Source organism: Chrysemys picta, chromosome 1, assembly GCF_011386835.1.
Source record: "Chrysemys picta bellii isolate R12L10 chromosome 1, ASM1138683v2, whole genome shotgun sequence".
Classification (NCBI taxonomy): Eukaryota; Metazoa; Chordata; order Testudines; family Emydidae; genus Chrysemys; species Chrysemys picta.
The window spans coordinates 179,258,346-179,282,445 of record NC_088791.1 but is presented as its reverse complement, the minus strand read 5'-3'; the positions used below and the strand labels follow the sequence as shown (position 1 = coordinate 179,282,445).

General features: G+C 40.6%; 1 protein-coding gene across 5 annotated transcripts in view; it reads left to right on the top strand.

Annotated features, from left to right (window-relative positions):
• The window catches only part of NRIP1 (nuclear receptor interacting protein 1), a 150,743-nt gene that overhangs the window by 88,362 nt on the left and 38,281 nt on the right, over positions 1-24,100 (top strand). For 3 of the 5 annotated variants that reach the window (XM_005294636.3, XM_065575873.1, XM_065575878.1), the window contains one exon: positions 894-4,845. In XM_005294636.3, coding sequence (XP_005294693.2) covers positions 1,260-4,766 — 3,507 coding nt within the window. In that variant the 5' untranslated portion in view covers positions 894-1,259 and the 3' untranslated portion in view covers positions 4,767-4,845. Of the gene's footprint in view, positions 1-893; positions 4,846-24,100 lie in introns of those variants that run through there. The other 2 variants (XR_010594383.1, XM_042855727.2) reach the window with 1 other exon arrangement.

Below are 24,100 nucleotides of genomic sequence, written 5' to 3'. Positions count from 1 at the left end.
CATGTACCACTGGTGGTATGTGAGCTTGATGTTCCGTCTATTTATTTAACAATATTTTTTTAAGAAGATGGTACTTGGAACCAGTAAAGTTAGAGAGCCATAGCTCAGATTTCTGCTGTTTGGAGGGAGGCAGAGAAGTGGCCACATGGATATTTAAGTGTATGATGGATGTTAATGAAAGACTGAGGCAGACTATTTAGCATCAGGGAAAGGAGGGAAATTATTTTTAATTGGCACCTGGTCTGGGATGGCAGCGATTATTTGTTTTTACTTTTAAATCTCCAGTGTGTCATCTGTCTGCCAGGCAGACATAAAAAATGAAGCTACCTATAAAAAAAAATATCCAATATAGATTCAAAATGAAGGCTGTTTTTAAGGTTAAGGCTTCCCTCGTCTGCCACTGATCCTCATTAATAGTTAGTTTATGTCCTAATTTATTGACAGGGTGCAGGGCATTCTGTGTAAGCTTTATTTGCTAAAGATAATATAACTTTGAAATATATGCCGACTTAATAATTTTTAAACTGTGAAGTTTTGAAATACATTGGGATTTTCCTTTATGTACTACTTTTCTTTGTTTTGTGCCAGAGAGTACATACTTAGAGGTGTATTCATGACCCCCTCTAATACCTAGGTACATGAGGGTTTGTGTTTCCTCTATATTTTCATTCTCTAGGATAATTTGAGTGATTTTATTTATTTTAGGTGTAGGCTTTATATACTTTAGTTTTTCTTTAATTTGGCTATTTATTACATATGTATTGCTAGTTATCTGCAATGATCTAGGAAATGTGACCTTAAAGTATGTCCTGTGCTATATGAGTGTGTCTTATGTTCTAGATCTCTCCCTTGTATCTTTTCTGAGACCATTTTTATTTGTCTTTTCTCTTTAGGAATTTGACATGCATGATGGAGGTGAAAAAGGATGAAAAACAAGCTGCTGTCCTGGACAAAGGTGAAGAAGATGGATGTTTAGTAGAACTTCATTACATTGGAACCATGTTTTAAGTAATTCTTCTAGACATCTTTCATAAATATTTTATATATCTACAGAGACTGATATGACTGAAAATTTGGCTCATCAGCAATATATGCTGGAAGAAGTCTGCATGGAACATAACATTTGTTTTAGTTCAGATTATGTGAAAAAATTATAGACTTCTACCTATTATTTATTAACCTTGCATCTCAATTCAGCCACACCAAACTAGTCTTTAAAGTGAATAGAAGCAGAGTCTTTGTGGATATTTTTATTGAACATGACTCATGGAGAAGAGCTTGGCTCTGAGATGCACCAGGATTCTGTTGTTCTAACTTACCTAGAGGGATTACTAATGCATCAAGCAGCGGGAGGCTCAGGTACTGCAGTTAACAAAAAGCCTACTGGGCATAGTGAAGAGGATCAAAACTTTAAGATTTCTGGAAATATATTTCCCAACTGTCAAAGTAATGGTCCAGTTCTTAACACACATACATATCAGGGATCTGGCATGTTGCATCTCAAAAAAGCAAGACTATTGCAGTCTTCTGAAGACTGGAATGCAGCAAAGAGAAGGCGGTTGTCTGATTCCATTGTGGATTTGAATGGAAAAAAAGAAGCTTTGTTAGCTGGCATGGTTGAAAATGTGCCTAAAGGCAAACAGGATAGCACATTACTTGCCTCTTTGCTTCAGTCATTCAGCTCTAGGCTGCAGAGTGTTGCTCTGTCACAACAGATTAGGCAGAGCCTCAAGGAGCAAGGGTATTCCCTCAGCCAGGATTCTTTACAAGTGGAGAAAGATGTAAGGTGCTATGGTGTTGCAACTAGTCGTTTGAAGACTCTGCTGAAGAAAAGAAAAGCAAAAGATCAAAAGCTTGACACCACTCTGCCTGATGTAACAACGAACCCTCCTAAAGAGAGGTTTATAGAATCTCCACATACAGGGCAGAATGGGCCCAAGGTGATGAATGAGCCTCTCTCATGTGCTGCAAGATTACAAGCAGTTGCAAGCATGGTAGAGAAAAGATCTAGTCCTACTGCTTCGCCTAAACCCAGCGTAGCCTGTAGTCAGCTAGCTTTACTTCTTTCAAGCGAAGCTCATTTGCAGCAGTATTCAAGGGAACATGCTTTAAAAGCACAAAATGCAAATCAGATAGCAAGCGAGAGACTTGCTGCCATGGCCAGATTACAAGAAAGTGCCCAGAAAGACCTTGGCCATTTCAGTCTGTCAAAAGGAATGCCAAGCCATCTTAATGGTCAAATGAGATCATCAACCAAAACAATAACTAACAAGAGCAATATGGCACCATTTCAGAGCCCCATTGGAATCGTTCGTTCTCCTCCCAAAAATTTAGGATACAAAAATATATTGGAAAGAAACCACTTAAAACCATCTCCCAGCAACAGTTTGCTTTTACATCTTCTTAAAAGTCAAAATGCAACTAAACAAACAAAAGGGCAAGAGCAGAATGAGAGATCGGGTATTTTTGAGGACAGTAGCACACCAACTACTGTGGATGAGTATTCAGACAACAATCCTAGTTTTACAGAAGATGACAGCAGTGATGATGAAAGCTCCCATTCTAACTGTCTTCCTATAGATTTATCTTTCAAACAGAGGACAGACAAACAAGATTCTGGACAGCCTGCTTCTCTAGATAATCTGACTCAGCCATTGTTTCATAATTGGGATCCAAAAATTCCATGTCTAGAGAACAGTATGGAGAATAAAGAAGATAAAGACACTCCTAAAGGTTCTAAACTGAATCCACATCAGAAAGTAACACTGCTTCAGTTATTACTTGGGCATAAGAGTGAAGATAACAAAGAGAAAGATACAGACCCTCAGGGACCACACAGTACAACTGATGTGGCAAAATTTACTGTACAAACTGGTAAAAGGACTCCTGTGACGGAAAGTCCCAGTGCAAATCGAATAACTCCATTAAGCACTCCACCTTTGCTTATTTCTACAAAAGCAGACTCGCCTATAAATCTCTCACACCAATCTTCTCTAGCAGTCAAACGTAATTCACCACCATATGCTTGCAGCATCCAGCCAGAGAGGTTAATGAATCCAGCATCTAAACATTTGATAGATCTTACAAAAAATAAAGAACTTCAAGGAACTAAACTGAACATAAATGAAAGTGCACAAAATTCTGCAGCTTTCAGTGCCAGCAAGCTGTTGCAGAACTTAGCTCAGTGTGGAATGCAGACTTCCATGTCAGGTGAAGAGCAAAGAACCAGCAAACAGCTGCTAACAGTAAATACAGATAAACCTGTAGGGTTGATTGATAGATTGAATAGTCCTTTACTTACAAATGTATCAGGTAAATTTGAAGAGAACAACAAAATATTCAATTGTCATCCTACACCCACTGAACAAGGACTTCCCAGTTCTGAAATAGAAAATCTCCTTGAAAGACGCACTGTCCTTCAGTTGCTCCTAGGAACCCCCAATAAAGGTAAAAGTGAAAAGAAAGAGAGGATGCTTTTAAAAGATGAAAGCTCACAAGAGCAGATGGATAAGGCTCTGAGTGAGCAAATATTGACTGTGAAAATAAAAACTGAACCTTGTGAAGAATCAAATGCTCCTCATAATCCAAATGCACAGCCAATAAGAGAGAGTAAGGGTAACAAATTTCAAGGAATAGCTCATTCAGTGCAGAGAAATACAGGTGCCTCTCCAGCATCTGAGGACTTGAAACCTGAGCCTCTTTCATCTGAAGATTTTTCTTTTTCAAAAAATGGCTTGTTAAGTCGGTTGCTGAGACAGAATCAAGATAGTTACCCCGTGGATGATCTGGACAGAAGTCACAGAAATAGTGAACTGACACTTCTAGACTCAAAGAGCCTTTGCACCATTCCTAAGAAGAGGAAATTTCATACTGAGCCTTCAGAAAGTCCGTTAAAAAAGGTAAAAAGTAATGTGTCTGTGTCTGATGCTTCAAACAATCGCATATCTCCTGCAGAGACATTGTATCGGCCTTTGCTTAACCAGCAAGAGCTGAAATTCAACAGAAGCGATCTTGAATTTAAATATGCTGCTGGTCATGGTTCAAATAATGAAAGTGAAAATAGGAGTTGGTCTAGAGATAGTAAAGGCTTTAATGTGTTGAAACAACTGCTTCTCTCAGAAAATTGCGAGAGAGATTTTTCACAGCATAGGAATAATGCAGTAACAGAGGGCAAGAAGAAAGGAAACAAAAATAATGTAGCAAATAATAAACCCGAATTTAGAATTTCTTCAATAAATGCATTCATGGGAAATCCTGTGCAACCAAACAGTTGTGTGGATCACAGGACATTTCAGTATCCAGTAGCAGTGAAGAGTCCTGCTAGTTCCCCCTTCTCTGAACACTTGGGATGTACAGTATCTAGACCTGAATCTGACCAATTTAATGTTTGCCCCATACCCAGTGAAAAAGGCCCCATCAGATGGGTTATCACAGGAATGGACAAGGGTGAATATGAAAAAGACTCCCCAAGACTGACCAAAACCAATCCAATATTGTATTACATGTTACAGAAAGGAGGCAATTCTGTTAGTAGCCAAGAAGCACATAAGGACATTTGGAGTGAACCTTCATTTATGGAAAATTCAACTCCTGTTACAATAAAAGAGGAGTTATTACCTGGCACAGAACCTAAAATTCCTTTCCATAATTTAAGAAGCCCTTACAATAGCCATATGGGGAATAAGAGCTCCCATCAACACAATATGAATGGAGAAGTGTATGGACTCCTGGAAAAAGTGCTAACAATCAAAAAAGAACCAGAGTGAAATATATAGCCAACACAATGAGTTTACAGTCAGTGGGTTTGAATCTGTTTAATAATAATAAAAAAAGTATGAACTGGAATACTGTATAAATTGAGCATGATTTGAGAAAAGCATGGTCTTATTGAATCATTTTCATTTGAGAAACTTTTTGTTTTTCTGGTGATATTTAAAAACATGTAGATATGTTTGCTTTACAGTAGATAGTCACAAGGAAACTGTGAGAGTTGTAAGCTGTACAAGACACAATTCTGTATGCATCAAAGTAAGTTATGAATAGTCTGTGACTGAAGTCTTATTTGGAACCACAGGTATTTAGGTATAAAATAAAGTAAGCATACAGCTACGGTGGTGGTAATGCATTCTGCTGCATTTCATACTTTCCACATACATAGTATATTCCCTTTTTTTTGGCAGTTTGAGCATAGAGACAATATAACCTTTGATATTTGTTTAATACATTTGGTGAAATTTTAAGGGGTTTTTTTTTGTTTTGTTTTTTTTAAGAAATGGAACAGTCCGTCCAGGGTAGTAGAGCATCACATTTGGTAGTCTGTCAGTGTTAATTAATCAAATGTGCTGAAATGTAATTTTTAGTGCTTCCAAATTTTGTTTTTTATTATTTAATTATTTTTGCGGTTATCCCCAAATTATGGTGTGGTGTCTTTTTTTTTTTTTTTTTTTTTTTTTTTTCTTTTCCCCCTCCCAGTTCCTTTTGACTAGAGCATTCTGCAGAACCCTGAGTAGTATTCATATAAAATAGGGATTATGAGTAAAGATTGTTTTCTAGTTTTCCTAGCATTTTATATAAAAAGCAGATTTTAATCTACACTGAAAAAAAAAAAAGTGGGTAAGTCTTTTTTTTGTCCACTTTTACCTGTTGCTTCCCCTGTCTTAAGCCAGGTCTACAGTCAATATTAAGTATCAGAGGGGTAGCTGTGTTAGTCTGAATCTGTAAAAAGCAACAGAGGGTCCTGTGGCACCTTTAAGACTAACAGAAGTATTGGGAGCATAAGCTTTCGTGGGTAAGAACCTCACTTCTTCAGATGCAAGAAGTGAGGTTCTTACCCACGAAAGCTTATGCTCCCAATACTTCTGTTAGTCTTAAAGGTGCCACAGGACCCTCTGTTGCTTTTTTTAGTCAATATTAAGTTAACCCAACTATGTCTCTCAGGAGTGTGAAAAATCCACACCCTTTGAGCAACATAGTTAAGATGACCTAACCTCCAGTGTAGACAGGGCTAAGTCGGCAGAAGAATTCTTCCATCAATTTAGCTACCACCTCTCACGGAGGTGGATTAACTACCATCAGTGTAGGACGTGTCTACAATGCAGTTGTGCCACTAGCAGTTTAAATGCAAACATATAAAGGGAAGGTAAAAAAGGCATCTTAGTATTTTGGGATAAACAGACCTGTCCTCTGTGGCCAGAAAACTGCCATTGAATCCAGTTTGTGAAACACATTTAAGCAAAATCTTTTAACAGGAAGCAACATGGTGCTGAAAAAAACAGTTACTGTGTTTGTTTAATACATATTCCATATTTCAGTGGAAACTGTGAGATCTTGGTGGAAAACTTGGTGGGTCTTCCTGTAAGTAGAGCCTAATGCATATTCTGCAAGTATTTATTATTCTGTGAGTAGCTGATCTGTGGTTAATACACTGGTCTCTCATCCCTGAAAACCTAGATTCAGAACAATTTGTTAGGTGTCACTGTATGTGAAAATAAAATTGGTGGTTTTGTTCCATAGTGGATAGTGGACATCATCTCAGAAATGGCCTGTCTCCTCTGTTCCCCTGCCTCCACCCAACAGTTTGTAACATTGGCAGCATTTTTTTCAAAATCAGCCTTGGACTGGAGTAGTGGAGAGTTGTAAGTCAAAGCTGAGATGCATGGAAAGGGGTGTTGTGGGGGGAAAGCTGAGCAGCACATGGTTTCCTAGTGGCCAGCCTGAACCCCAAGAAGCATCAAACTTGCATGGAAAAATGTGAAGAATTACCTCCCCCCGCTCCTGCAAAACAAAGTAACTGTATTAATAACCATAACTACTGCTGAACCCAGCTTATCCAATACTGGATCGTGTTCTCAATAGCTACTTATTTGATTGAAAATTCCCTATGTTATGAACAAATCCTGATAATACTGAGATAATGAAAGTTGTAGTATGTCAGGGAACACAAATATTTGACCGTGTCCTGTACAAAACATCCCACAAGATATAGAGAGTTACAGAAGGAATAAAAGATAAATTTTTGTGTTGTCTGGGCAAAGCTTAATATATTATTGAGCTATATGAAGGAGATATATATTTTAAAATGTTCACATGAGTCTAATATTGTTTTAAATTTCATTATCACTAGCCTGACTTCAGCTATGCAGTAAATTACAAAAAAAAGTTTGTTTTGTGTTTGTCTTTAATAGTTAGCATTTATAATAAGTGGCCTGCTGACAAATAAAATATGTCATAGAAATTAATTGCTAACAAGGTAAACTATATTTTAGATTATTGCCATTGGATTGAATCTTTTTATATGAATCAGCCTGACATAAATATTAGAAAAAGATGGCATTTGTTCCATCCATGAAACGTGTCTCTTAAAGTCTTAAGTGATTATTTTTCTTGAAATTACATGTATATAGCTATGAAATATAGAATGATAGATGGTCCCTAGAATAAATACAAGGCTGTAGTTTACTTGAGGGACACTGCTTACTTCATATACAATAGGAGGCAGCTTGAATGTGCGTGAAGTAGATGTGATTGGCAAACTTCTGTCATAAAATTCTGATGAAAAATGGGGGAACATCAGACTTTGCTGTTTTCTAACCAACCCTAGCAAGATGTGACACAGAATCCCTTAGTGGGTGCTTACCCTTGTATTTATTCTATGGTAGTCTATTGTTGTTTATAATATATACTTTTTAAAATTGTTTTTAAAGCTTATGTGACACTTAAGTTAAAATGTTAACTGTTTTAACTGTTAACAATTTAGCTTTCCTTTTAGATGAGGTTAATGAAAGAGAATTAAAACTCTGACGTCAGTAAATTAAAATACAGCATAATATAATTTTGATAGAAACATGTTGATAGAAAAATCTCACCCATGGCAGAATTTGCAATGATGATCAGTAAGACCCTAGAAAAGAGGTGAGGGCACTCTTCTGGCATACAGTTCCTGCTAAACTGGTTACTTAATACTGTTTGGTTAGCCACTGGTGGATGGGGCAAAGCTATTGTCTACATTAGCTTCCCCAATACCAATGTGATTCTTGCCTAGCAAAGAGAATTAAAGCCTGGTTTGTCCCTATCCATATTGGCAAGCTGAAACCAATTAGAAAGGTTTAGCTGAACCTAAAAGGCTCGATAGCCCTTTCTGTTAGCTCTCACCCAGGAGTTATGGGGGAGGAGATCACCAAAATTCTCCTTATGGGTTTCTCTTCCCAATTGTTCCATCAAGCAGCATGCAGGGGCAGGGTTTGCTTCACCAGCAAAATAATCAGTGGGACTGGCTCCCTAGTTGCAGCAAGTCCCCAGGTCCTGGAATCCATATGGATTCTGAAGGATCAGTGATAGACTAAGATCATCCATACAGAGGCCCTGTGTTTCTGCACTTTCTCACAGCTCTATCCTTAGCCATCCTCAGCCCCATGATTCAGTAGACCTTTTCTTCCAGGGCGTACGCAGTTGGCTTTCTCCACTACCACTCCTCAAATGGGGGTTCCCAATTGTGGGAGTGGGGGACAAAAGACAATACACCCTGTGAGAGGTTGGGATTGCAACTTGACCCTTATTTTTTTAGACCTGCATGGAAGGAGCTTAAATTATCATACTGTGGATGAGAATAATAGGCTAGGAGAGGGATGCAGGTTTGGTGAATACTGCTGTGAGACCTGACTAACAAATTCCAGGTTTGCAGCATCATTAGGGTGACCAGATAGCAAGTGTAAAAAATCAGGACGGGGTGGGGTGTAATTAGGTGCTTATATAAGAAAAAGCCCCCAAAATCGGGACTGTCCCTATAAAATCAGGACATCTGGTTACCCTAAGCATCATGGAGGAAGTGGGACTTGCACTGCAGCTACAAAGGAGTGCAGAATATTCCTGATAACTGGGGTGGAGAGAGCCAAGAACTGCACTAAGTTTCAATGGGAAATGAGGTATGGGGGACTGAGGGCAGAATTGCTGTTTCTGGTTTCTCTTCTGCCTCAGTTTTAGACGTATAAACCGCTGAGGTGCATGTGACCATAGAAAGAATAAAGGTTAGGGAGGTGTCCACTGATATGACTAAACCATCATTTCAGGTGGAGCAGTTTATGCACATCAGAAGATTGAAATGGAATTCAGCCATATTTGTCTCTTGTTTTAGCCAACTATTGTTTATAACATTTTAAAATGTTTAATTTACATTTAAAAAAATAAAGATATGAATGATTTAAAAATTCCCTGCTAAATGTTGTCAGTAAAAGAGTATTACAGCTCTCATTGACGTCTGTGAAATATTACCAGTTTGTTCTCTGCTGCATCTTACAGAGGAGTAAACTGGTAAGTATATATTATATATATTTATATATGTAAATAAATTGACTTGTTAAACATATAATATGTTGAAATTGGTTTTTAAAAGGTGATGTAAATAGTGGTTTCCTTAATGAAAAATACATATTTTGTATTGTTCTAATGGAAAGGAAAAAAACCTTTTAATCTTGTTTTTGGTTATGTATATTCCATGTATAAGTGTAAATATGATCACATAGGTTTAAAAATTTTGCATGTAAGTATACAGTTGCAAGTCTGGAAGAATGTATAGAAAATACCTTTTATTTAAAGTTGTGATTACCTGCTGCATGAAAAGTGCATGGGGGACCCTGTGCATTGGCAAAAATGTCTTAAAGTCAGGTCAGTTCATCAAAACACACAACAGTATTCCATTTCTGGACATGACTTCTGCTGTGGTATTTTAGCTTTGTGAAAGAATGTGCTTCAAATCAAAAGGGTCTTGAAAAAAACCTCAAAACTACTTTTAAAGCATAAAGAACTCACACAATTGTAATCGGTCATACACGTTTTGAACTCCATTTTAAATAACTGAAATATTGTATCAAGAGTATTTCACCATTGTAAAACAATGGAATGACAGTTCTCATTGCCATACATAAGAATTCTGGGGTTTACCGCAACCAAGTTTGTTGTGATGTGTTTTCAGTAATATAACTGGTCTCATTTTTTATTAGAAATTAATTTCTTCATGTGATGTCACAAACCTGTACATACTGCAGAGTGAAGTTTTTTAAATCTTTCAGTGTTTACTTCCTGCAGAAAATTTGAATAAATGAGAAAAATGCATTGTGTTGATGGTTTTTAAATCTATTTTATTATGTGTCCTTTCTCTGTTTTGAGTCTTTGTGATCCAGTAGCACCACACTAGTAATGTAAACTTTCATCATCCAAAAGTAACTACTGGATTTCAGGAACCCCACATTTTCTTCAACAAAATATCCAATAAGAAACCCATGAAAATTGGTGGAAATGAGTTAGTAAAACAGATAAGATTCTCAGCCTAAGATTCAACATAATTTTTAATTCAGGTATCTTTATATATGCCCTCCGTAATTGTTACTGTGAAGTTATTTCAACAACTGAGGGATGCAGAATATTGTGTTCCACCAATGAATTTTAAGCAAGTACCGGAAGAACTTGTTCTAGACATACTGTATCTGGAGTTGCACAACTGCAGGAAAGTAATTCAGATTCACTTTAATTGATTATACATTTTCCTTGCCTGCACTGCCAGACAGGATGATAAATATCTGTTCATAAGACTCTTGTCAGGAAACTTCATCTGGAAAGTATGACTTGATGGGAGAGACAGATCCTTCTTCCATTGAAGTTGATACAAAACTCTATAGATTACAGTGGGGTCAGGCCCTTATTTCATGTAACACCTTCTTGTTCTGAAGGATCCCAAAGCACTTCAGTACCCTCCCAGCGTTTCATTGGAGTCAGTAGTTTTATCATGACATTAATTTTGCAGATAGATTATTTTGCTGGCAAATTATGTGACCATAATTGCCAAGTTTTTTCCCAATTTTTGCAGTCTCTACAAGAAAATCTTAATTTCTTTGTACAGTAACTTCTCTGGGGTAAACACACCAACATCAGAGACTTTTTGTTTCAAGTAGGAAGAAACTAGAGATCAATAGGATTCTGAACGGGCATAGGTAGTCTATGCAGAGCTCCATTGCTGGTTTGAACAAACATTTGGAATTAGTTTATCCTGAAAAACTGGACAAAATGCTGCTAGCACTCACAATGCTCAAGAGAATATCTTTGATAATATCTACACCCATACAAATTTTCTCTTCACTCCAAACACTTTTATCACACTGAACACTCCATAGGGCTGTTTGTTTCTGGTAAAATATGCTCACCTTAAACCAGGCAGTCTTTCCATGTGAAACTGGGATTCCTTCAAGCTAAATGGAGGGGAAAGCAAGTAGGGGCAGGATGTGGCCCTTCTTGTTGTTCTGATGCTGACTGAGGCATCGGGGGGAGTCTGTAGGAGTAATATCCATTACTAACCTGTTTGTTTTTGACCATTGTAAAAGTGGATCCCCTTGAAACAGTATTTAGAAGGTATAGTCTCAGGGCACAGTTGTTAATTCTCATACCACCAGTGAGAAAGCACAGTATGGGCACAGCCTGCTGCATCCAGCACCTGATTGGCCATTGAGACTTTGCGTACCTTCAGTTCATAGCTGCTATTTCCAAATTTCTGAGTGGTTCCATGAGAAAAAGAATTTTTCTAAATGCAAAACTAAAACTTCCCAACAATTGTGCCCATTAGATAAGCTTTACACTACAGTTTGTGATCAAAGTTAGTATTCTTGGAGTATATGCTTCTAATGTGAGTCACAGAATGAAGGGTGGTGATGGGAGGCCTTGGGATTGGGGGGTACATCAGTCACAGTTCACTCTGAGGTGTATGTTAATTCTTGGTCTGCTCTGATCTAATTATTTTGAGTAAACCACACAGGTGATGATCACACCTAGTACTACTCCTGAGGGAAATCTGTGCCCAAAAAAAAAAAAAAAAGTGCTCAAAATATTTTAAAATTCTGCAAATTCTATTTGTCAATAAATAAATGTGGAGGCTCCAACATGGCTGTTGGGAGCACAGACCACTGGCTGCACAGAGGTGGGAGATCACCCTGCAGCGCCCCCTGCTTCTGGGACATGGGCTCAGTGGTGGGGCTTCAGCCAATGCTCACACAGCGCAAGAGCCAAGCCTGCCCCAGAAATGCCCTGGGAGCCCTGCCCCTCCACGCCAGGTGCACCAGGTGTGGATAGGCAGGCTGAGCCTGGCAGATCCAAGTGTGTGGGGGGGATCCAGGTGTGGGATGAGAGGGTTCTGTGTGGGGCAATCTGGGTGTGGGTGGCTCAGTGTGGGGTCTGGGTGCGGGATGGGGGTATCGATGTATTGGAGCTTGTTGGGGGATTCCAGGTGCAGGGGCAAGGGGACTCGGGGGGTGAAGGTATTTGGGGCTCAGTACGAGGGTCTGGGTGTGGGAGATTAGTGGGGGGGTAGGGGTGCTGGGAGAGTGGGGCATGGAAGTCCAGATGCTGCTGGTTGGGGGGTCTGGGTGCAGAGGGCTGATCAGGGTGGGGGTTGGAGTGTGGATTTAGGTGAAGGGATGGGGTTTGGGGGGGGGGGGTCTGACAGCAGGAGGTGGGACTCAGTGGGGTAGGAGTTCAGGTGTGGGGAGCTCAGTGGAGGAGGAATCTGAGTGTGTGTGGGGGGGGTCTAAGTGTGTAGAGGACTGGATGGATGGGGGAGCAGCTCCCCATACCATGACCTTTCATGGCTGAGGAATGATGGGGGTGGGAGGTGTGTGTGCAGAGCTCTCTCGTGAAACCAGGGAGGTTTCTGGGGGTGGGTCTGACCTTTTAGGGGAAGAGCAAGTCCTGTCCACCCCAGATGGGACTAGCAGCTGAGCCTGGCGAGGGGTAGGACCCACCAGACAGGGCATCCTTAGCCCTGTCCCCGTCTCCCCTGCAGTGATTTACCTCTCTGCCAGCTACTCCAGGTGCCCAAAACAATGCCCCTGCATTGCTGGGGAGGGGCACATGACCGCTCTTACAGCTTACCTTTGCTTTCTCTTCAAAAAGTCATTTTTCTGCAGGGAAGCAAAGAAATCTATGGGGGATGTTAATTCTGCGCATGTATAGTAGTGCAAAATTCCCCCAGGAGTATAGTACTCATATATGGCCTCTGGGACATTCAGATATCTGTCCTGTTTATGTGGTTTCCTGATATTTGCCTGCCTGGATCTCTGTGCCCACAGGAAGGTGACAGTCTCCAAGTTGTGCCAGCTTTTACAGATCAGACCATACTAGGACCCAGACAGAGAGAGTGAGCTGTGAACTTAGCATGGTGGTTGGAACTGGTTGTCCCAACACGAGCAGTCTCTGAAGTGTCATGACATACAAAGGTATTGTTTAGGATCTTGTGTATTTAGGAAACTTCCTGTTTTCATATTCCCTGTTTGCAACATGTCAGCACAGAAAGCTGCTGTAAGTATTTAGAGAGAGAGAGAGGAACCATTTACCTCCTCTCCCTCCTTTCCTATTTGTGGGCCTTTTCTCTCTCTACACAGACAGGTGTGCTTTTTGGAATGCCTTACTATATCACAGGTGACTCAGGAGAGAAGTGGTTAAGTGTCCTTTCGTTGGGGGTAGGGAGTGGCAATTCTGAAGTTGGCAGCGTGGTAGTGCACAGAAACTACACCACTAGACAATGCTTTTTGAAAATCCCAGTGCCTGAGAACTCAGGATTAGATTGAGTGCCTACCCAGTTTGGAGGGGAATTATTAGCTACATTGGAAAAGATGGGGATCAGTATGAAAATTGAAAGGTGGATAAGGAACTGGTTAAAGGGGAGACTACAATGGGTCACGCTGGAAGGAGGTTACTAGTGGAGTTCCTCAGGGATTGGTTTTGGGACCAATCTTGTTTAATCTTTTTATTACTGGCCTTGGCAAAAAAGTGGGAATGTGCTAATAAAGTTTCAGAGGGGTAGCTGTGTTAGTCTGAATCTGTAAAAAGCAACAGAGGGTCCTGTGGCACCTTTAAGACTAACAGAAGTATTGGGAGCATAAGCTTTCGTGGGTAAGAACTTCACTTGCATCTGAAGAAGTGAAGTTCTTACCCACGAAAGCTTATGCTCCCAATACTTCTGTTAGTCTTAGAGGTGCCACAGGACCCTCTGTTGCTTTTTTCTAATAGTTTGCGGATGACACAAAGCTGGGAGGTATTGCTAATACAGAGAAGGGCTGTGATATCATACAGGAAGATCTGGATGACCTTGTAAACTGGAGTAATAGTAATAGGATGAAATTTAATAGTGAAAAGTGCAAGGTCATGCATTTAGGGATTAATAACAAGAATTTTGGTTATAAATTGGGGACACATCAGTTGGAAGTAACAGAGGAGGAGAAGGACCTCGGAGTATTAGTTGATCACAGGATGACTATGAGCTGCCAATGTGATATGGCGGTTAAAAAAGCTAATGCGGTCTTGGGATGCATCAGGCGAGGTATTTCCAGTAAAGATAAGGGGGTGTTAGTACCGTTATACAAGGCACTGGTGAGACCTCATCTGGAATATTGTGTGCAGTTCTGGTCTCCCATGTTTAAGAAGGATGAATTCAAACTGGAACAAGTACAGAGAAGGGCTACTAGGATGAGCCGAGGAATGATTGCTCTTTATAAATATATCAGAGGGATAAATATCAGGGAGGGAGAGGAATTGTATAAGCTTAGTACCAATGTGGGCACAAGAACAAATGGATATAAATTGGACATTAGGAAGTTTAGACTTGAAATTAGATGAAGGTTTCTAACCATTAGAGGAGTGAAGTTCTGGAATAGCCTTCCAAGGGGAGTAGTGGGGGCAAAAGACATATCTGGCTTCAAGACTAAACTTGATAAGATTATGGAGGGGATGGTATGATGGGATAGCCTAATTTTGGCAATTAATTGATCTTTGATTATTAGCAGGTAAATATGCCCAATGGTCTGTGATGGGATGTTAGATGGGGTGGGATCTGAGTTACTACAGAGAATTCTTTCCTGGGTGCTGGCTGGTGAGTCTTGCCCACGTGCTCAGGGTTTAACTGATGGCCATATTTGGGATCGGGAAGGAATTTTCCTCCAGGGCAGATTGGCAGAGGCCTTGGAGGTTTTTCGTCTTCTTCTGCAGCGTGGGGCACGGGTCACTTGCTGGAGGATTCTCTGCACCTTGAGGTCTTTAAACCACGATTTGAGGAATTCAATAACTCAGGCATAGGTTAGGGATTTGTTACAGGTGTGGGTGGGTGAGATTCTGTGGCCTGCGTTGTGCAGGAGGTCAGACTAGATGATCATAATGGTCCCTTCTGACCTTAAAGTCTATGAGTCTCTAAGTTTTAAAGTATTTTAAAAGTACGAGTGCCACCCATATTCTGCTCTTAAAAGTCCTTTTTTCTCTGAGAATCCCATAATAGCCTTTCCCATCTTCTGCAAATAACCCAGCATGTGATTTCCCCAGATCACACAGGAAATCTGTTGCAAAGCCAAGAAGAGAACACAGATTTCCTGAGTACTTGTGCAATGCCTTTAACTACATGATCATCTTTATGCATGGTTGAAAACTGAGTAGTTGGTGGTGCAGCCACTCTGATCTAGGCCCACTTTTAATTTTGCAGGTACCATTTGTGCCCCAGATTACACAAATTAGCAGTAACTGAAATGAGATTTCATACCATCTCCCCCTAATTTGGTGCTGACCTAGCATAACCCTGCCAGATTCACAACCATGACTTTCTCATAAAGTGGGGCTCTGGATCCACAGGAGAACATGCTGCAGTGTCATTGCTTCACCATGTTGGCTACATTTCAAGGGGCTTTTTTGTCCCCCTTCACTCCTCTATTCAATGTAGCAGCTGGGAGTATCTGGCTCTTAATATTTGAATTAATACTTCATAATATTAAAGAACTAGCAACAGCCAGGAAGCCTGGGTAAAACTAAAACTCTGTGGGCCAGCTCCTCCGCTGGTGCAGTCAATAGTTTACCCTGGTTTACACCAGCTGAAGAACCATCCATAGGTAAAAATCCCTCCATGCTAAAAACTGGTTTATTTGTAAATAAGTTTGGAAACCTGAAAGGATTTGGGTCAGGTAATCCTTCTAGGTTGTGGTGTCACTGTTTTATCCCAGTCAAAGCCAACTCAAATGTTACTTTTTCCTCCACTCCTCTCGCTTTGAGTCCTCTCATCTAATTTTGTAACGGTGGGAACCTGACCATACCACCTGAAGGGTAAAGAAAAAACATATTGTAATATAGTTTTTGTTGGACAAAAAAATGCTAGGGGAGTGTTTCTTCCGAAAGGTAGTGTATTATGCATGACTGCAGGCCATACCTAGCATGCCCCAGCTGTAAGTATTAACCTAAGGCACTGGGTTATGGCTGCACACTGAGAAGAGAGGAGGTGACCTATAACTGGGTCTGACCCCAGTATCTGTTTATATTTCAGGAAGCTGCAGAGCAGGGCAGAAAGAAAGGAGTGTGGAGTGCAAATCCACATTTTTCTTAAACCAATGTTATCTTTTTTACAAAGGCCACTGGGTAGAAAGTATCAGTTCCAGGAGAGAACATCAGAAAGGACATAAGACAAAGAGAGAGAAAAAGATGTGGTATTTTCTTTTTGAAGTCTACATCATTGATCGGAGATGAAGTTAGGGGAAACATGGAAGAAGATACAGGAAAAAAGCACTCCTCAGTCAGTGGAGAGGACAAAGGAAAGTGCTTAGTTTTGTGCCCTGTGCTAAAAAGGAAGAAGTCAGAAGCAATGTTGACAAACATAAATTAGAATAGGTTCAGACTTTTCCTGTGCTGCTCAGAGCCTCCCATCTGGAAATCTAGCAATTGCAGGGCTTGCTGGAACTCAAATGTTTTCTTAATATTGTTTATTAGTTTTATTACCATAGTGCCTAGGATTCCCAGTCATGGAACAGGACCCCAGGGTGCTAGGCACTGTAATATTATTCAGTTGTGTTTTACTATACGTTGAACACACAAACAAGATGATTTAGGGTAAAATCCTGATCCCTGAAGAAATAATTATCTGCGAAGAGACAGCAGTACCTGCACTGAATACATTCTTTAAAGGGTTGCCTAAAGTATAGGTAATTCACAACAGAGCTTTCATTATTGTTTTTTCTCTTTATCTGCTTGGCATTTGGAAACTTTGTTCACTGTGGTAGAATGGTACCACTGTATCCTTTTTATTTTTTCTTCATCTCCCTCTGTCAACGTACTGCAGAGGCATTGCGTCTCTCCCTCTTCCTTCTGGTATACCAGACCTCCTGCTGTTTGTTTTATTTTTACAGGTTATGGAGTGTGCTTAGCCAAAAATTTATAGGCTAAGCACACTTACACAAAATAGAACAGACAACTAATTAGTACTTTAGCTAAAGTGACTCCTTGCTCAGAACTGCTCCATACCTCGCATTGCATTTCCTCCCCTTGCATCATCCGACAAATTCATGTGTAGGTAGATGCACCTGTCCACTGTGCTCTAAAGGTCAATAATCACTCTGGGTGAGTCTACACAAATAAAATTTGACTTGTGAGCCATCATTTGGTTCCCTAACACACCACCTATTTACACACACAACGGCTGCTGAGGTAGACTGGCATTTGCACCATTATTTAGAATGGAGTTATTCTGAGCAAGGCTAACCATCCTGGGGTCCTCCACTGAAGTCTGATCACTGTCTAGTTAGGTGCTACTGGGAGAGCTTTACCTGTACAAATAGCTTTGCACAGACCATAGAACTCATTTGCATATCATTTTACAAGCTACAACTCCATTGTTCTATGTTCAACTCCTTTAACAGCAAGGGTATTTCAGAAGATTTCCTATGAGTGTGCCGTCTGCTGGCCAAAAGCAGATGTCTGTGCACTGGTGCCTAGGAGGTACGGTTGCAGCCAAACTCTGATTTGGAACACCCTGCTGTATGTACTGGTGTCTAGCAAACCTTGCCGGAAAGAAAAAGGTGGGGCCTAAAGGTGCAATAGAATAAGGCCCAGGAGCAGCAACAGGCTTGGGATGAATGAAGACTCCTTGGAGCTCACTGTTCAGCACAGTCAGCTGTGCTGTTTGATAATCCAGAGGCACAGCGTATTGCGCACTGTTAAGGATGATGAAGGGAGAAGGCCAAACAATGACTCCAGAGCCCAATACATTACATGGAATGAGGAACCAGATCAGGAGATAACAAAGACCATGCTGGGAGTGTGGGACCTCCTGAGCAGTCCCAAGGTCAAGAGACAGTGATTAGGTTGGTCTGAGATGAGGAAGAAGAATCAGGTGATGAGGGTGTCTACGTGCTCTCTAGGCTGAGTATGTAGCTTTTTATTGCTATATGAACAGACTGGAGCTGATTAAGCAGGCTCTGGTGCTGCAGAAAGAGTTCTCAGGGATCTAATGAATGTGGGTAGTATTGTCTTGAAACTGGCAGATACAGCCTCACATGAAGGCAGTGGTCCCTGTTCACGCCTGCCTCCACCTCGATTGCACAAGTAGCAGCTGTTGAGCCCGTCCCTACCCACATTCATCATTTCTGCAATTCCCTCCTCGATAAGCAGCGTGGGGTTCTGTTGCCAGGGAAGGTGGAAGTGTCTGGTACACAGTACAATGACTGGCTTAGCCCTTCTTGGAAGGCAAGGGAAATAATATAAAGTCAAACAGAAACCACAGTATAAATATGTACAAGGAGGAGGTTTTTTTAATGCCCAAAACTCTGAGTGCTGTGGTCTAGGTATTTACATTACTATGAGACACATCCTGGCTCCTGCTAAAGCTGTTTTTATCATTCTGGCACAAAGCCACCTTACAACCAATTTACCTCTAGGAGGAAGGATGGTCCAGTTGTGAGGGCACTCGTTTGGGACCTGGGAGACCCTGGTTCAGTTGCTGTCTCTGCCACAGACTTCCTGTGTTATCATGTGCAAGTCACAGCCTCCGTCTGCCTTGCTTCCCCACCTGTAAAAGGGGGATAATAGCACTTTCCTGCTTCACAGGGGTTTCAGGGAGGTTACATAAATTACGGATTATGAGGTGCTCAGATTCTATATTAATGGGGGCCCAAAGTAACTTAGCTAGATAACAAGGCAACTTGCTCTTCTACATCTGAATTAGGCCTGCTGTACCAAAAATAGCAAATTTGACCTTTTTTAATATTTAGACTAGATAAACCAGCAACCTGTGGGGTGGGGGAATCCCAGGGTCACGTTGCTGCTATGCTCTGGCAATCCCCAAATGATGAAACTGACTTCAGCAAATAAGGAACCACAGAGCAGAAGGGAAACTCCAGAATTCTGGCCTCTGCTGCTTGCTGTCTCTGCATCTGATACCTGATCACCGCTCTGCAATGCTGGCCATACTTTGGTCAGCTTACCTGGGGTCATACAGTAGGACTGGATTTAAAAAAAAATACTGGTGAAAAAAAAAATAAAACCTAAAACAATTAAATAAAATGAATTAAACAAGCTGATTAAAACAAATAAACTGGGGATGGCCATAAGGAAGAAGGAGGTGAAAAAGTGTGAGAGGAAAGGGTTCTCCTAATTGGGGAATAATTAAAATGGGGTCAAAGTGCTATTTTAAATTTTGAGCTGGACCCTGTAAAACCTGACTGCACCCCTGATAATCACATAGCAGGTCTAATCCCTAGTTGGTTTGGGAATCCTCATACAGCCCCCGTATAGTGGAAATGCTCTGTTTCTACTGTGCTAGTGGGAACCTGCTGAGGATTTCTTTCCTCAGCTGGGCTGTGCCTCAACATGTTTTCCTCAGCCCTTTTACTTAGGCTTTGTTCCAGTTTTCAGGATTACAGTATATTTTTAGTCCCTTGTTTATCATCTGTAATATCCTTATCATAGATAAAACAGGGCAAGCTAAACATGGGGTTTCCCATCTAATACAGCCTCTTTTGACTTTTGTTGGATTAAGACAGGACACTAAAACAATTTTTTCATTTTCTGAGATTATTTTTAGGGTTTAAAAAAGAAAGCTTGTTATGAAGAAAGTGAAAGTGCAGAACCTTTAAAAGGCTGATTGTGTCCCCAGCTAACCTAGAACGGTCCAAAGTGTGTGAATTTATGTGGAAGGGATTTTTGTACACTTCAATGTAATTTCTTTCATTAAAGTCCTTCATAAAAAGTTCAACACATTACAAAGAGAGAGAGAAAAATGTGTGTACATGCACATAGCAGATCAGAACAATGACTCTCATGATCAAAAAGGAAAAATTCAGTAAGAAAATGGACAGTAGAAAAGCAAACATTTAAACCAGCAGTGGTGTAGAGTAAGTACTCTTGCAGGGCTAGCAGTTATTTATTAAGTACCATCAGTGTGATTGGTGCCATACAAAAATCTAAGGAGACCTGCTTCAAGGAATTTGCAGCCTATTACAAACACAGAACAGTTCAGGCACATACAGTACATTAAGTGCTGGTACAACTTAGAGGTGGTGAAGGAATCTAGTAGAGGTCATTGTCAAAAGTTATTGTGAAAGAAACAAGTTAAAGGGGGAAAGTTACTTGAGGTGAAATTCTTTTGAGGGCTTACATGGAACTTACATGGTGGACAGAGGCCTGGCACTGACTCCTCTGCACGGGATGAATTTCATTCTTGGTGCATGAGAAGACAAATGTCCCATCTGTAGAGCTGGTGTGATGAAGGGAGACTGGAAAGAGAGAGAGGTTTAGAATCAATTGTCCATTAAAGTGATGAGGAGGGTTTTGTGATGAAAAGAAATGCCTTAGAGAGAGAGATCTGGATGGAACAACACAAGTACTAGAGCATTCATCATGTAAAGAAATGTATGAGCAAGAAACTGAATAATGGAACCTGAGAAGAATAAACTGAATGGGTGAAAGAGCAAGAGGAGGTGAGAGAAATAGGGTGGAATAAGTTCAGAGGCAGTTTTGTAAAGTTAGTGATCAATTATGAAAGATGTTTGAATTTAGCTTGGAAACAAAGGAAGATGGTGGTGGTCTGATCCTTTCGGATTAGTCTGACCAGAATATTTGGTACCCTATGAAATTCAGAAAACAGGGATTTATAAAAAGTAGATTACACATAGTGAAACCAACAGAGAAGAGAGATTTTCTATTAAAAATGAGTTCAATATGTATTTCCAGACCATGGCATTTACTAGTGTCAGTGTACCACAGCTTTCTGGGTATACATGTGTATATATACATAGCATAGCCTTTTGTTGTAACTCAGAAAACTTTCTTGTGGGGAGAGGGGGAGAGAAGTTATTTATTGAATCGCCCTTGAGATTTAAAAAAAAAAGAAGAAAATGAATTCCAGCTAGGTTTGTAAAACACAAACATCTCAGTGTATACTTTGGGATCTCTAGTAAAAAGTTGTGTTGCTAGAAGCTGACATTTGAGACAAATGGGAGAGAGAAACCACAGAGATTCAAAGGAAATGTAGAGCTGTGGCCTAAATATTGTGGTCTAGGGTATCATAAAATGTCTGGTTACAAGCAGCAGGTTAGTCCCGAGTGCTCTCTCCCTCAACCTATACCACTTCTTTCAAAACTTGTAGCAACACTGCCCAGCTGTTAGGTTTTTGTTTGGGGCTGGACCCTGAATATCAGCCAAAAAGGTAGAGTGCATCTGGATCTCCAAATGAGCAAGAGTTATGTAAAAATGAGCAGGCCTCTGTGGAGGAGCTGATGCAAAGGCGTCGGGCACCATCTTTGTTTATACTTGCTTACCTTCTTTAACTGTCGGAGGAGCACAACCTTCCATGTGCAGCAGTGATGCATGCAACCCAAACCTGGCCCTTACTTTGTCAAAAATGAGAGCTGGCAATGTCCTCTTCTATGAAAAAAATAGCACTGGACTTTGCTGTAAGACAAATGTCTTTTGGGAAATTTACCATGCAAAATACCTGCAGGAGAGGGGAAAGAGACTGAAGTTATGGGTGAAATGGCTATTGTGAAGAAAGAAGCTTTGGACCATCAGGTTTTTAGGCTGACTTTGAATTACAAAGTAGATGATCTTGAAATTTATCACTGAAAGTCAACTATAGATGTTGTATGAATACCTGAAGGCATCAGTTCTTGTTTTGATGCAGTTCAGCATAAGAATTCCGTAGTTTCCTAGTATTGCTATGTGCTCTTCAGGGCTTCAGACCTGCAGTGGGGGCTCAAAAAGCTATAGATGGAGAGGTTGATTTAATCCTTCAAACAAACTACCAAGGGAAATGGTGAAGTGCCCATCTCAAAGACTTCAAATCAAGACTGCATGCCTTTGTGGAAGATGTGCTTTAGTCAGGATTAAATTCTATGGCCTGTGTTATTCAGGAGGTCAGATGATCTAGGGATCCTTTCTGGCCTCAAACCCATGAAACTATGAACCCTCAGGCCTTTTCATTTCCCTGCTGAAAGGAAATGCTTTATCTCACTCGGATCTGATGTTTATTTTTACTGGGTGAGATAGTCAGGGTCTAGAAACACAAGGTAAGAACAGGGGAGCTTGAACCCCAAAGAACAGGGTTGCCAATTTTGGTTAGAGGTATTCCTGGAGATTTCATCACATGACATAATCTCTAATTAAAGTTTAATCTGTAATTCCTGGAGACTCCAGGGCAGTCCTGGAGGGTGGGCAACCCTACCAAAGAATGAGCAGTCAAATCAACTGATTGCATATGTTGTTGTACTATAAAATGTATCCAGTAAGATCATCTATGAAAGCGTATTTTCTAAACTTGATAATCAATGTGTGTACACACACACACACACACACACAGATATGATTTTATGTATTTATGTATATAGAGAACTGTGCTCATAAGTTTCCATTCCATCTCATAGCAGGGAGATGAGTGATCAGACAGGGAGAGGCACCTCCCAAGCCAGGTGTTTACACAAAACCGGACTCAAGTAATGATCCATTGTACGACCCAGAGGGGGAAAAAAAAGATGGGCCATTAGAGTTAATGGAAAGATATTGAGGCAACTGGGAATTTCCCCCACTCTGAATCACCATGACCGAAAGGGTGGGGAAAGCCCTCTGAAAAGGAGATTTGAGACTGAAGCTATCATCCAGAAACTGAGCAGGAAGCTGTCTATGAATGCTGTATCCCCCCTACTGTTAGTGGGTATGCTGGGGAACAGTTCAAAGGCAATAGGTAACTTACATTAGAAGAGGGAATTTATCTAATACTTAAGTGTAAAACCTGAGATTGTGTATTTATGTCTGTTTTCTCTGTAACGTATGTTTACTCTCCCTATTTCATTTTTCAGTCTGTGGGTTTTCTATTAAATAAATGTTGTTTATTTTTACCCATGTAGGTCTCTGGCGCAAACTGTGTGGAGCGTGTGTGCCAAAGTGAGCTGATAACTGGGGGGCTGGTTTCACACCTTCAGGTGTGATGAACCAGGGGGGAAAAGTCCAAGTGTCTCATAATTAGGAACTTGGGCAGGATGGATTTAGGGAGACTCAGAAGTGGAAGGGTGGTTGGTGTCACCCTGCAAGGAGTAACTAGGCTGCTGGAAGCAAGTTGAGACATTGTGCTTGTGGGCAGGCTTCTGGTGTCAGGGATCTGAACAAAAGCCGTACAGCATAAAGGCACACAAGGTACAGGGCAGGTGGTGACAAACTCCTTACTGATCTGGGTGGCTCCCAGAAGGTCACACGTAGTATAACTAACTTAAAACTAGCCTTACACAATAGCAGTAGCTCTTAGGTTTGCAGACAAACCTTGCTGCTTTTCTGAGAGACTGCTCACAAGCCCCTTTATTTATAGTCACTCATACTAAAAAACAGTGCAGTTGGCGATATAACATGGCTAGATCATGCACTGGTCTTTCAAGGCCTGCTCCTGTACACTGATGTCAATAGGAGTTTACCATTGGCTTCAGTGCAGATGAGGCCCTGTATCTCTTAGCTCAGCAGCTCACAGCCTCTGCAGATTATATATGCATCTTTACTAAAAGATGCAGTATTTTTTGACAAAATTAAAGGGGACAGGTTAAAACATTTTAGATTGAATTATATGCTAGATATATATTCACACCCCCTTTGAGAAATGCTCAAAGCGACCTTTGAGGTGAATATGTCTCCTTTGCATCAACTTGGCAAAAGCTGTGTGGGGCAATGTTCACAGATCTGAAACACAAATTTGCACTTTGGAAAAAGTGCCTAAGTGAACTGCTGCCCTGCCGTGCTACAAGAGTTTATTACTCTTAGGGGAAAGCTTAATAGTCTGTTAACT